The sequence below is a fragment of the Heterodontus francisci genome, chromosome 2 (genome assembly GCF_036365525.1).
Source record: "Heterodontus francisci isolate sHetFra1 chromosome 2, sHetFra1.hap1, whole genome shotgun sequence".
Lineage (NCBI taxonomy): Eukaryota > Metazoa > Chordata > Chondrichthyes > Heterodontiformes > Heterodontidae > Heterodontus > Heterodontus francisci.
The window spans coordinates 163,287,512-163,302,543 of NC_090372.1; the positions used below are offsets into that span (position 1 = coordinate 163,287,512).

The 15,032-nt window shown below is 44.9% G+C and overlaps 1 protein-coding gene across 3 annotated transcripts in view; it reads right to left on the reverse strand.

The window, feature by feature from the left end:
* The window catches only part of trdmt1 (tRNA aspartic acid methyltransferase 1), a 137,506-nt gene that overhangs the window by 16,110 nt on the left and 106,364 nt on the right, over nucleotides 1-15,032 (reverse strand). For all 3 annotated transcript variants that reach the window (XR_010969076.1, XM_068013348.1, XM_068013336.1), the window contains 3 exons: nucleotides 13,332-13,415; nucleotides 11,945-12,306; nucleotides 1,954-2,011 (listed from right to left, as the gene is read on the reverse strand). Coding sequence is in view for 2 of the 3 variants with exons in the window: in XM_068013348.1 (XP_067869449.1) it covers nucleotides 1,954-2,011; nucleotides 11,945-12,306; nucleotides 13,332-13,415 (504 nt within the window). In the remaining variant the exon portion in view is untranslated. The remainder of the gene's footprint in view (nucleotides 1-1,953; nucleotides 2,012-11,944; nucleotides 12,307-13,331; nucleotides 13,416-15,032) is intronic.

The window sequence follows — 15,032 nt, forward strand, 5'->3', positions numbered from 1 at the left end:
AATTACAGACCTGTTAGCCTTACATCAGTCGTTGGGAAAATGCTAGAATCTATTCTAAGGATGTGATAAATGGATACTTGGATAATAATGATCTGATTGGACATAGCCAACGTGGATTTATGTGGAAATCATGTTTGACAAACCTGGAGTTTTTTGAGGATGTTACTAACAGAATTGGTAAAGGGGAGTCAGTGGACGTGGTATATTTGGATTTTCAGAAGGCTTTTGATAGGGTCTCCCAAAGGAGGTTGGTTAGCAACATTAAAGTACAAGGGATAGGAGGTCATATACTGGCATGGATTAAGGATTAGTTAACAGACAAAGCAGAGAGTAGGACTAAACAGGCCATTCTCACATTGGCAGGCTGTGACTAGTGGGTTACCGCAGGGATCAGTGCTTGGGCCCCAGCTGTTCACAATATACATCAATGATTTGGATGTGGGGACCAAATGTAGAATTTCCAAGTTCACTGATGACACAAAACTCGGTGGGAATGTGTGTTGTGAGGAAGATGCAAAGTGGTTTCAAGGGGATTTGGACAGAGTGAGTGGGCAAGAACGTGGCAGATGGAATATAATGTGGAAAAATGTGAGGTTATCCACTTTGGTAGGAGGAATAGATGTGCAGAGTATTTCTTAAATGGTAAGAGATTAGAAAGTGTAGATGTGCAAAGCGACCTGGGTGTCCTTGTCAATAAGTCACTGAAAACTAACATGCAGGCGCAGCAAGCAATTAAGGTCTTTATCGCAAGAGGATTTGAGTACAGGAGTAGTGAAGTCTTGCTTCAATTGTATAGAACCTTGGTTAGACCGCATTTGGAGGGCTGTGTGCAGTTTTGGTCCCCTTACCTCAGGAAGGATATTATTGCCATAGAGGGAGTGCAACGAAGGTTCACCAGACTTGTTCCCGGGATGGCGGGACTGCCCTATGAAGAGAGAGTGGGGAAATTGGGCCTGTATTCTCTAGAGTTTCAAAGAATGAGAGGTGATCTCATTGAAACCTACAAAATACTTCAAGGGATAGACAGGGTAGATGCAGATAAGATGTTCCCCCTAGTTGGGGAGTTTAGAACCAGGGGACACAATTTCAAAATAAGGGAGAAGCCACTTAGGACAGAGATGAGAAGAAATTTCTTTACTCAGAGGGTTGTGAATCTTTGGAATTCTCTACCGTAGAGGGCTATGGAAGCTCAGTCATTCAGTATGCTTAAAGCAAAGATTGACAAATTTCTAAATACAAATGACATAAGGGGATATGAGAATAGTGTGAAAGGCACTGAAGTGGATGATCAGCATGATTATATTGAATGGCAGGGCAGGCTTGATGGGCTGAATGGCCTACCCCTGTTACTATATAATGAAAATAACAGTGGCCCCTGGGGTACTTCTAACCTTTCTCCAATTCCAGCAACACTGATGCATGCTGTTTCCTCCCCACCCAAATACATTTCTAATCATGCTGCTGCATTTCTTTCTAATAATGCACATTTGACACTTTACCAACAAGCTTCATGAGCAACTTTTCAAACACCTTCTGGAAATTAATATACATGACACCTACTGTATTGCTTTATCTATCCAAATGATTGCTTCTTCAAAATACTCTTAAATGTATCAGTGTTATTTTCCAATTATCTGACTCAAAATGGAATATTGAAAATGTTTGACAACCTAAATAGATGTGCAAAAAAGTTTGCTAAAAGACTGAAATCAGATTAATTAGCATGCAAAAAGAAATTACTCTGTTTATTTAAAGAGTTTCTGGTAGTAATCAAATCATTTAACTGAAATTCATTTGGTGTCTGATGAGATTTTGTACTATCAATTAATTACTATTGAGCATCTCAACAGTCACACTGCACTTGATCTAGCAACTCAATTAGCATTAGCTTGAGAGATTTCTTTCATGGCTTAAAAAGTCAGTTACCACTTCAAGCTCCAAGTATTAACATACCTCCACATCTGATGCAGTCTTCAACACTGAACCTGTTCCTTCAACATAATGACCGTATCTGCATTAGAAATCAGAATTAATTATTGCAACAAAAAAGTAACATCTGACTATTTAAAGAATAGTGACTGAAAATGTCATAGTTGTTGCTTAAATAATATAGCATAACCATGTAGAAGCATATTTTCTTAACAAAAAAAATCAGGGCAACTCCAAATTTCAAACAAGCAACCAAACCCATAATTTTACCAACAACCCACTAAGTCTCACTCATTGTTCAGAAAAGGACAATTTGTAGTCAGTAGAACTAGCTGTGACTACACAAGTCCCTTTACTAATTTGAGGACAAGTTTAATACATACCAGTTCCTGAGCATAACTGGGGCAGTTGAGAATCAGCACTACAGGATTAGTATCTCTGCACAGAAATGTTACAATATTTACTTTACAGAATGTTCAGATAAAAGGAACGATTTGGCAAGCCTCCCATGTTCCACACTTGATAAACTTGAGCTCATCCAAAACTCTGTTGTCCATATCATAATATACAAGTCCGCTCACCCATCACCCCTGTGCTTGCTGACCTACTCTGGCTCCAGGACTAGTAACGTGAATTTAAAATTCTCATCCTTGGTATTCAGCGGCTGCTGCCGAGCCTCCATGATATTACCCGGGGGAGCTCATTACCATACAGGCCACGCGCAGCTCCCCCCCATGTTACGTGGGGCGGGGGGGACTGCCGGCTCTGTGCTTCACGCCGGCACACCTGGGAGTCATGTGCTGGGGGCCTATTTAAAGGGCAGCCAGTACAGCAGCTATGCCTGCACCCAAAGAGGATCCCTGCAATGCAGAGCTGTAACTTTCAAGGAAACTATTGTAATGGAGAGAAAGCAGCATGCTAGGGTGGCACCATGGTTCAGTGATGCCTCCCTGACCGCCCTCCTCCAGGCTGTGTGTGCAAGGTGGGAGGTCCTCTTCCCCAGCGATAGCAGGAAGGGGGCCCTCTCGCCTGACCAAGGCAGCCTGGCTGGAGGTGGCACAGGAGGCGAGTAGCCGTGGTGCCATCCGTTGCAACTGGGTGCAGTGCCGCAAATGGATGAATGACCTGCTAAGAAGCGAGAGAGTAAGTGCTAATGTCTATCAGGGCTCCACTGAAACTGGGTGCACCCACACAGAGTGGCATATGCCTGCCACTGCCGTGCTGAAGGGAGGTTGGGCGGGGAGGGAAGAAATGACATGAATGGTGCAATGTATGACAGAACTTACCCTTGTCCGGTGCTCAGGGAATGGCACCTACGTGAGTGGCTCACTTGGTAGTGCGCACCGAGAACCCCCCACCTTTGTGTCCAGCAACCGTCTTTTGACATGTGTCACCCTGTTAACATACCACTGTTAACATCTGCCCCCTTGCCCCTCCAGGTGAAGACGGCCCACAATTCGAGGGAGCCCTCCCGCACCAGTGGAGGTCCCGTACGTCTGCTTACACTCACAGATGCTGAGGAGGAGGCCCTGCAGCTGGCACTGAAACAGCAGGTTCGTTCATTCGGGCAAATTGACATCGGGCTCCAGGATGAGTAGACATCCAACTGACATTAAAGATGGGCACTGTGGATTGTTGGTTCGGTAATGCAATGCTACTGCAAGTGTGAAATGTGTTACATTAGAACTGACAATGTCGTCTTCCCATTGTGTCTTCCAGGTGAAAGAACAGAGAGTCAAACCTGACTGCGCGAGTGACATCTGCCACCTAAGAGGAAAAGCCAGACTCCGAGGAAGCAGTGTCCCAGGACACTAACGCACCTTCCACCAGCGCAGATACTGTCACCTCGGTGGGTATCCGATCGGCCTTAGAGTGTGGGTCACAATCTGGTGAGAGCACAGCACACGCGCCCGGGCAGCTGACAGGCTGAGACAGCTGGGGCCCCTGACGGTTGAAGGCTATGCTGAGCCCCAGGCTACTGATGACCCTCTGCTGTCGACAGATCAGGGCAGGCCGGAGCTGTTGGATAAATTACGTCAACTGCAGGCGAAGATGCCACAGGCTATGCACAGCCTTGAGTGGATGATAGAGGCGTCCATCCACGCCATGACTGCTGCCATGTCCCAGGCATATGAGTGCCTGGCATCATCCACTGAGGTGGCGGCGGCCCACGCGGTGAGACACAATCAATTAATATGCTCAGACCCGCAATCCCTCACCGCTGCTGTGACATCCAGTCAGCAGTGGTTCAGCGAGATGGGGACCGGGGCATGGAGACTGCCCCTCATTAGAGAGCAGATGGGTTCCAACGAACCCTGAGATGGAGGAGGTGAGCCAGCGCACCATATCTGGGGTCCCCCCTCCAGGAGATTTCAATGCAGATGCTGGCCCCTCTGCCTGTGAGTGACGCTCCAGCAGCTGCGACAGCTGAGGAGGGTTCCGTGATGGCGCAGGATCCCCCAGCCAGCCAGGGCCCTCCAAGCCTTGTGCACGCAGAGGACGACTGCCGAAGTCATCCACAGCCAAGGGGAGATCAGGTCAGCAGCCTTCCTCCAGTCAGGCTGCTAGCGCAGAGGTTGCACCGAGAAGGGCCACTCGCAAGTGTTTAAAAAGAGCACACTGACACAAATGGGAAAGCACGAGTGTCACAACAATGTACATAATTCTTGCACTACGTCTTATGCACCAACGTGTGTCCCGTTTTCCTGCATGAATGATGTGTGCCAGCATGTAGCGCCAATGTTGCATCCCTTGCTCCATTGGCCCTCCAGGAAAGCTAATGTATGCAATAAGATCAATGCAATGTCAACATAACTCATGAGCCTCTCAAAGGATGTAATGACATGGACGTTACAGGCAGCAGCTGACTGAGCCAATGATTTACACAGAGATACTGCAGATGTGGACTGGTGCACAGCAGGTGAGCGAGGGTGATGTGTGGCTTGCAGAGCTCATGTCGGCTCCTATGGAGCAGACAGCCTTTGTCTGCGAAGGCACTGCCATACATCCCTAGATCCCTGCTAGGCCTGCATGCGGAGCCTGGGTGGCATCTGCCTGTTGTAGGTCCTCAGCGTCCGCAAAGTCAGAGGAGGAATGCAGTTGATGTCTCTCCTCATCATGTCAGGCATGCTCCCTATTGGGTGTGTATTTGTGCAGAGCACCGTGAGCAGGAAAGGTCCTGCCCTTTTTGGCCCATAGTACAGGACACCACCCTATCTATTCAGGCATCGGGTGTGTGTTTTGAGCATGCAGATCACCTGCTCAATGGCAAATCTTTCAGCTCAGTGGATGGCTTTTTATCTCTCCTCTGCAGCAGTGGTGAGATCTCTCACTGGTGTCAGGAGGCATGTGTGTAAGGGGTATCCCTTGTCTCCAAGAAGCTAACCCTCCATTTAAGCCAGTTCAGTGAACAGCAATGGCAACTGGGACTAGCGCAGGACCCAGGTGTCATGGCAGCTGCCTGAGAAGCGGGCACAGATTTACATGACGCATCTCCAGTGATCACAGACCAGCTGCACCTAGATTGAGAGGATTCCTTTAATGGTAATATCTGCAGGTGGTAGCCTGGAGGGAGGGGTGATGGCCACATGGGTGCAGTCTATGAACCATAAAACTTATGGTTCTCTGGCAATGGTTCCGAAACCAATGGCCCTCTGGGACTGGCTGTGAGAGTCCGTCCTGAAGCGGACATACTCACTGGTGCCATGCACCGGAGGGCCAGTGACCTCCCTGATGCAGCGGTGCACTGCTGACTACGTGACCCTACAAAGGGTTCCGGTGGGCCTCTGAAATGCTGCATAGGCGTCAAGCTTAAGATCCGCTGTTACTATGAGGACTGCAGGCATGGGACGTCCACTGAAGCCCATGGGCTGCAGGTCCTCATTAAGCAGGGCGCAGAGACGTGTCACCACCGACTCCACATGTGCAATCCCCTCTGACACTGGTGCTCTGACATGAAAAGGCCTGCCATATGGGGCCTGTAGATGCACAGCGACTATAAGGGTGAGCTCCCCTTGGGGGTTGCTGCTCACGAGCGGGGGCCTCTTCGTGGACTGCAACTGTCTGTTGATCTTGCCTCCGGCACATACAGATCCTCAGGAGAAGCAGATCAGACAATCTAGGATGAGTCATACTCATTTCCATGTGATAAATAAAGTTGTACCCTTCATTTATTCGCAGGTTCCTAACAGGGCAGGGATTGGTGTTGACTGGTACATCAGGTGCTAACATGGATCAACTATGTGGCGTGACATTGCATTGCCCATCTTGGCTAACACTCAGAGTGGCACAGCATGACCACATCAAGATCCTACCAGCTGCATCAATTGCCCCCACCATCCATAGTACTTTAACACTCCTACCCTTTCTGGCACCCGTCACACACACAGGGTGACTAGAGTGCCATTGCTCCTTCACATACACAAACAAATGCAGAATGTACACTGTTTAGAGAGGGAGGGTACACAGTACCTCCCTTCATGCCTGCAGAGCTTTCCCTCCAGTAATCCCAGGTCCCCTCCCTTTAAGAATGCCGAGCTACGACCTCTATAATCCCCCCCTCCCTTCCAGAATGCAGATCCGAGACCCCTGTATATCTGGACTTGCCTTCACTGTCCAGTACTCCTGCTGTCCCTTCTGGTTTTCTATTCATGAACGGGATGGCATGTGACGGCCACCCGTTCTACGTAAAATTCGGAAGTGTGGAGCGAGAGGTGGCAGGATGCATAATCTGCAGTGGTAAGTACTGTTTTACATATTCTAATTCGGGTGCTGCCGCTGAATGGCAGGGGTGCTGCACTGAGGTTCCTCCCCGCCGCCGGTAATATGCAGCGGGCCCTTCTCGACGTCGGGAGTTAAGGGGGCCTCTCCCCGCAGAATTTTACAGGCCCCCCTGCCATAACCCAAGGGGCTCGTAAAATTCAGCCCCTTGAGTTCAAATCTCTCCATGGCCCTGTCCTTCCCTAGCTCTGCAAATTCCTCTAGCCCCATAAATCCTCTGTGAACTCTGTATTCCTCCAATTCTGGCCTCTTGTGCATTTTCACAAAAAAAAAGAGAATAGCTGAACAAATTCCCATAAGCTGAAAAAGGATGGCTCAGTAGCTAGCAGAAGGTCCTTCAGAGTTGGGACATCAAAGGACATTCTAAAATTGGTGAAGAATCAAGTGAAGGCTTTCACTCAGCGTACACTTGGAGAACAGTGGTAGAATCGGGCAGAGTCAGCATGGATTTACGAAAAGGAAATCATGCTCGACAAATCTACTAGAATTCTTCGAGGATGTAAACTAGTAGAGTTGATGAGGGGAAGCCAGTGGATGTGATTTATTTGGACTTTCAGAAGGCTTTCGACAAAGTCCCACATAAGAGATTAGCGTGTAAAATTAAAGCGTATGGGATTGGGGGTAGTGTATTGCGATGGATAGAAAATTGGTTGGCAGACAGGAAACAAAGAGTAGGGATAAATGGGCCTTTTTCCGAATGGCAGGCAATGACTAGTGGGGTACTGCAGGGATCGGTGCTAGGACCCCAGCTATTCACAATATACATTAATGATTTAAATGAGGGAACTAAATGCAATATCTCCAAATTTGCAGATGATACAAAACTGGGTAGGAGGGTGAGTTGTGAGGAGGATGCAGAGAGGCTTCAGGGTGATTTGGACAAGTTGAGTGAGTGGGCAAATGCATGGCAGATGCAGTATAATGTGGATAAATGTGAGGTTATCCACATTGGTACCAAAAACAGAAAGGCAGATTATTATCTGAACGGCTATAAACTGAGAGAGGGGAATATGCAGCGAGACCTGGGTGTTCTCGTACACCAGTCGCTGAAGGTAAGCACGCAGGTCCAACAGGCGGTAAAAAAGGCAAATGGTATGTCGGCCTTCATAGCGAGGTGATTTGAGTACAAGAGCAGGGAGTCTTGCTGCAATTATACAGGGCCTTGGTGAGGCCACACCTGGAATATTGTGTGCAGTTTTGGTCTCCTTATCTGAGGAAGGATGTTCTTGCGACAGAGGGAGTGCAGCGAAGGGTTACCAGACTGATTCCTGGGATGGCGGGACTGACGTATGAGGACAGATTGAGTCAGTTAGGATTATATACGCTGGAGTTCAGAAGAGTGAGGGGGGGATCTCATAGAAACCTATAAAATTCTAACAGGACTTGACAGGGTAGATGCAGATAGGATGTTCCCGATGGTGGGGGAGTCCAAAACCAGGGGTCATAGTTTAAAGATACGGGGTAAACCTTTCAGGACTGAGATGAGGAGAAATTTCTTCACCCAGCGACTGGCGAGCCTGTGGAATTCGCTATGACAGAAAGCAGTTGAGGCCAAAACGTTGCATGTTTTCAAGGAGTTAGATATAGCTCTTGGGTCTAAAGGGATCAAAGGGTATGGGGAGAAAGCGGGAACAGGTTACTAAGTTGGATGATCAGCCGTGAACATAATGAATGGTGAAGCAGTCTCGAAGGGCCGAATGGCCTACTCCTGCTCCTATTTTCTATGTTCCTGTGTTTCTAATCTAATTTCATTTCCTCTGCTGGGAATCGATTCTTCTGGTTTTAGAACTCTGAATTAACTCACTCACAGAGGAAAGCTCTTGTTATTCGTGTTTGGAGTTGATAAGAGTGAAGGACTTCATTTCTATTTCTTTCCTCTCTTAGAAGTTTAGATACACATCTTAGCAATGGTTGGTGCACATCAAGAGCATCATGGTCAAACTTCAAGATAACAACATCTGGGAAAAATAATAACCATTTTCTGAACTTTTAGAACATACTGGGATCAAGGTCAGGGACAGATAGAGGAGCAGATATGTAGGCAAATCTCAGAGAGGTGCAAAAATAATAGGGTAATAATAGTAGGGGATTTCAACTTCCCCAATATTAGAAGGGATAGTATTAGTGCAAAAGGCTTAAAAGAGACGGAATTCTTAAAGCGCATTCAGGAGAGCTTTTTGAGCCAGCACGCAGAGAGTCCTACAAGAGGAGGGGCAGTACTGGACCTAATCCGAGGAAATGAAGCCGGACAAGTGGTAGAAGTGGCAGTGGGGGAGCGTTTCGGGGACAGTGACCATAACGCTGTAAGATTTAAGGTAGTTATGGAAAAGGACATCGAGGGACTGGAAATAAAAGTACTGAATTGGGGGAAGGCAGATTTCAATATGATAAAACAGGAGGATCTGACCAAAGTTGACTGGGGGCAGTTTCTTGTAGGAAAGTCTACATCAGACCAGTGGGAGTCATTCAGAAAGGAAACAGTGAGAGTTCAGGTCCAACATATTCCCGTAAAGGTGAAGAGTAGGACCAACAAGTCCAGGGAACCCTGGATGTCAAGGGATATAGAGGATTGGATAAGGGAAAAAAAAGAAGGCTTATGGCAGATTCAGAGGGTTGAAAACAGCAGAGGCCCGAGAGGAGTATAGAAAGTGTAGGGAGGGGGGTACTTAAAAAGGTAATTAGGAGAGCGAAGAGGGGGCATAAAAAAACACTGGCGGGCAAGAGGATAACTCAGGGCAAGAGGATAACTCAGGGCAAGAGGATAACCAGGGAAGCAGTAGGGCCCATTAAGGACCAAAGTGGCAATCTGTGTGTGGAGCCGGAGGACATAGGTGAGGTTTTAAAAATTACTTTTCATCTGTGTTCACTATGTAGAAGGACGATGTAGGTGTAGAGATCAGGGAAGGGGATTGTGATATACTCGAACAAATTAGCATTGAAAGGGAGGAAGCATTAGCTGTTTTAGCAGGCTTAAAAGTGGATAAATCCCCAGGCCCAGATGAGATGTATCCCAGGCTGTTATGTGAGGCAAGGGAGGAGATAGCAGGGGCTCTGACACAAATCTTCAAATCCTATCTGGCCACAGGAGAGATATCAGAGGACTGGAGGACAGCGAATGTGGTACCATTATTCAAGAAGGGTAGCAAGGATAAACCAGGTAATTATATGCCAGTAAGTCTAATGTCAGTGATCGGGAAGCTGCTGGAAAAAATTCTGAGAGACAGGATTAATCTCCACTTGGAGAGGCAGGGATTAATCGACGATAGTCAGCATGGCTTTGTCGTTGGAGATCATGTCAAACAAACTTGATTGAATTTTCCGAGAAGGTGACTAGATGTGTAGATGAGGGTAAAGCAGTTGATGTCGTCTACATGGACTTCAGTAAGGTTTTTGACAAGGTCCCGCATGGAAGATTGGTTAAGAAGATAAGAGACCATGAGATCCAGGGCAATTTGGCAAATTGGATCCAAAATTGGCTTAGTGGAAGGAGGCAGAGGGTGATGGTCGAGGGTTGTTTTTTGCGAATGGAGGCCTGTGACCAGTGGTGTACTGCAGGGATCGGTGCTGGGACCCTTACTGGTTGTGGTGTACATTAATGATTTAGACGTGAATATAGGAGGTATGATCAGTAAGTTCGCAGATGACATGAAAATTAGCGGTGTTGTAAATAGTGAGAAAGAAAGCCTTAGATTACAGGACGATACAGATGGGCTGGTAAGATGGGCGGAGCAGTGGCAAATGGAATTTAATCCTGAGAAGTGTGAGGTGATGCATTTTGAGAGGACTAACACGGCAAGGGAATATACAATGGATGGTAGGACCCTGGGAAGTACAGAGGGTCAGAAGGACCTTGGTGCACTTGTCCATAGATCACTGAAGGCAGCAGCACAGGTAGATAAGGTGTTTAGGAAGGCATATGGGATATTTGCCTTTATTAGCCCAGGCATAAAATATAAGAGCAGGGAGGTTATGATGGAGCTGTATAAAATGCTAGTTAGGCCATAGCTGGAGTTCTGTGTACAGCTCTGGCTACCACATTATAGGAAGGATGTGATTGAACTGGAGGGGGTGCAGAGGAGATTCACCAGGATGTTGCCTGGGCTGGAGCATTTCAGCTATGAAGAGAGACTGGATAGGCTGGGATTGTTTTCTTTGGAGCAGAGAAGGCTGAGGAGGGACCTGTTTGAGGTATACAAAATTATGAGGGGCATTGATAGGATAGATAGGAAGAAACTTTATTCCTTAGCGGAAAGGTCAATATCCAGGGGGCACAGATTTAAGGTAAGGAGTCGGAGGTTTAGAGGGGAGTGGAGGAAAAAATTTTCACTCAGAGGGTGGTTGGAATCTGGAACATACTGCCTGAAGGAGTGGTAGAGGCAGGAACCCTCACAACATTTAAGAAGTATTTAGATGAGCACTTGAAACGCCATAGCATACAAGGCCGAGTGCAGGAAAATGGGATTAAATTGGATGGGTGCTTGATGGTCGGCGCAGACGCGTTGGGCCAAAGGGTCTGTTTCTGTGCTATATAACTCTATGATTCTAAGGTCAGGATTAAGCATCAGCTGATGACAGAAATGCAGACTAAATTTAGCAAATGGAAAGAACATTTCCTCGGAGCCTGTATGTAAATTAAAAGGGTTCGGGGTATAATTACAGCATAGCAAACTGGCAAGACAGTTTCCATTAAAAATGAAAACATATAAATAAACAGAGATTGGTTACATTTTAAAATGAGAGCTCAACTATGTCTGTTGGACCAAATTATTCCCGGTTCTCTAAGCCACCTTCACCTAAAGATTTCAATTGGTCTTTACTTCCTCTGTGCGATACCACAGAAGATTAATTAGCTAATTTTAATATGATTTGTTTCCCAATTGTAAAAATAGATCATTATACAAAACATTTGGAGAAATATCATCCCAACATATTTATATAACACTGACATGCTATTGGGAAACTATTCCAAGTTTGCATGAATCATACAATTAATATTTTATCAAGACTGAATAAAATTAACATTCTGACCCACTAGTGTATAAAAAACAAACAAACATTCAGCCCAAGAATTTAAAACTATGGCAAAATATATAGTTTAATTCATGGAAAAGCAATGCAGAAGATATAATTCAAAGACATTCACTCAGCAGTCTTTCTTGAAAATGTTCTGATTAAAAAGACAACTTAATTTTAAACACTAAAATATTAGTTTCTTAATGGAATAAAAGTGGCCTACCCTTTCGTGAAACACACTGATCGCCTACAAGTCTGTCCGACTATGTCTAGTATCAAAGCATAACGCAGTAAGGACTTTGGGGGTATGAAGTACGGGCTTGGATCCTGCAATTCCTCCTCCAAGAAATCCTGGATCATCTGCATCGACAAATTACTGTTCTGGATTTGCTTCTGTTTCAGATGTTCAGGTGTCTCTAATTTGTAAAGCTGAGGCACATTTGTTTGACTTCTACTATTATCTGCATAATATTTGGAGTTATTCAGTTCCTTTCTGTTACCATCAGTGGATAATGTCTGAGTAAAACTAGAACCCTCTGTTGGTTTCAAATCTGTATTTTCATGGTCCGGGAAATGTTCTAATATCTGAAATTATAGATAAAAATGTTATTAGGGACACAATGGTTAGTACTACAAAATAATTTGCAACAAAAAAATATAAAAAGCATTACTTCTCTGTTGAAAAAAACTAAACATTCTTGAATGATTCACAAGTATATGATGTTAAAGATTATTTATCAAGAAAGAGGCTTGTAATGGAATAAGTATATGGCCAAAGTCCTTATTTTTAATGCCTCTCAATCAACATGAGGAATAATAAGCTGAGAAATGTCTACTGTAGCCAAGTCTTCCAAATTGTCTAAAAGAAGTTCAACCTCAGCAAACAAATAATATTTACTTCATGAAAATCAGCTTGTACTATTGCTTTAAGAAATGCTCCTTGGTAATGTGATCTGTTCCAATCCGCTACATACAACAATTTCTTCCAGGCTGCATCCTTGGTTCTTTGCCCAGAGGAAACAGCATTGGATTGAGAGATCAAACATTACAGTAATTAAAAGCATCTACAAATTACACTGGCAATATCAAACCAGGGTTAGGTCAAGAGGGAGTTTTGCATAAGAAGTTCATTCAACAAATGAAGTAGACCACCACACTTACACTAGATAACCAAATATTCTTCATATGTTCGGCTGCGGCATAGCATTAGGGTGCACGAAAACACAATAGAAATTGGTGATGCAGCCAAGCTAGACTCAAGCGTAGAAGAATTCCTTTTCCTGCTAGAATAACAGATCATGTGGAACAGATGCCCAGCAAAAGCAGGCGATGCTGTGTCAATTAACATCAAAAAGATCAATAATTATCTGGTTGGAGATTATACGGATAGCCTACACTGGGATGATCAAACATTCACAGGCTATAGAAGTTTACAGCATAGAAGAACTCATTTTATTCCACCATAGCATTGCTGACTCTTTAGCAAAGAGACTGAAAACTAATTGTTTGGAATAGATTGCAACATTTTGGAATGAGGCAAGCTTGATGACCCAGCTGTTTTTCTGCTTTCCTTTATCACATGCTTACAACAGAGCAAAACTAAAACCTACCTGATGAGAAGTTTGGAAGCAGAAAGCATCAGGTTGGAGCTTGGCAAGGAGAAAATATCGCAGTCTTGAGTTTGGTATGCCCAACTGATATTTGTTAGCATCATTAAAATTCAAAAGAAATAAGGAATCAGTCAAAGTAGATTTAAATCACTTGGCAAATAAACAGAAATCCAATGTTAAGAAATGTACACTGATGGCTAGCATATTAGCAGTGGAGTGACTAGCATCTAGGAAATATTTTTGAACAGAGTGGATGGAGTAAGAGAAAAAATATATAATTTTATAATAGTTATTAACAATACTATAAAAATTTAAACTTTCAAATCACCTTTAACACATCCAATAGATTAAAATGAGCCACATTCATATCTTATCCTCCCTTTTCCACCCCTACATTTCTACGACCCTTCCCTGAAAATGGAAATTCATGTTTGGCTACAGTTCCCCATAAGTTTTGGTAGTCCTTTGGTATCTTATCCAAGAGACCATTCTTCCCAGATTACTTACTGACAGTGAATGTCAGACTTTTTGGGTGAGACCAAAACCTGTTCTGACCAGCACTTCCCATCACAGATCACAGGACAGCAATCAGATGCAGGATTTTTCCCCTCTGTAACCCTCCATAATAAACGTGGTCAATTGCACTCTGCCTGATATCAGCTAACTTCTGAACGGAGCTCAAATTTGGGACCTTCTTGCTCTGTAAGGCACCGTATCACAGGGGGGAGCAGATTTACCAAATAAACCACGAGAAAACCCCATTCATTGTTAACTAACAGCAATCTTGGAGTTACAGAATTTGCTGTACTATTTAAACAGACTCACAGGTCCTAGTTTTTTTAGCCCAGAAGGAGGTTACTCACTTTTATTTAGATGGATAGACAGACAGATTCCAGCTCATCAGAGGGCAAGATCACATACTAGCTCGGCTGCAGAGAACTCTGATGTTGACTTTGAGGGCCCAGCTTACCAAAGACCACTGATTGACATATACCAGGAAATGATAGCTAAACTAGGCAGCCTGCGACTGAATGAGTGTACAATGACTCAGAGCATGGAGGAATCCGGCTCCAACTAGTACTGAACCTTTGCGCAAAGCATGGAGACCATTCTGTCACACATGGAGCAAATACTCAATACCACAAGCACAACACTGGCGTCCATCGTTGCCGTGGAAACTCAGATGGCTGCCATCTGACTACGGCGCCAGTATTGACAGGGAATTCCACATCATTTCAAGGCCCAATGCTGCATGAGGCCAAGCTCCACAGCCATCTGAAATGTCCACAGTGGAAGCTCAGCGGCCTTTCACCTCTCAAAATGCAGCCAGTAGGGATACACTTCCTAGGAACAATAGGATAGACAAAAACAAGCGGTTGCACAAGAATGTGCAATTACTCCTGTTAACTATTGTACACATATAAAATGGAGTAATTTTTCTGGATTTGGTGTTCTTGTTAATATTTGTCATGAAGTGAGGGCAAGACCTATGAGGCTGGACTGAAGGAAGGTAATTTGATGGTGGTGGTAAGGATGGTGGTGATAAGGACTGCAAGATTGTTGGTGTATTGAGGATGAAAGGAATGGTTCATGTGAAGGGCTCTTGGATGAGCTGCTCTCGAAGCTATCATTGGTGATCAATGTTGCTCATGCTCATCCTCCTCTTGGATTGCTCTTTCTCCACCTCCTCCACTTCTTGCT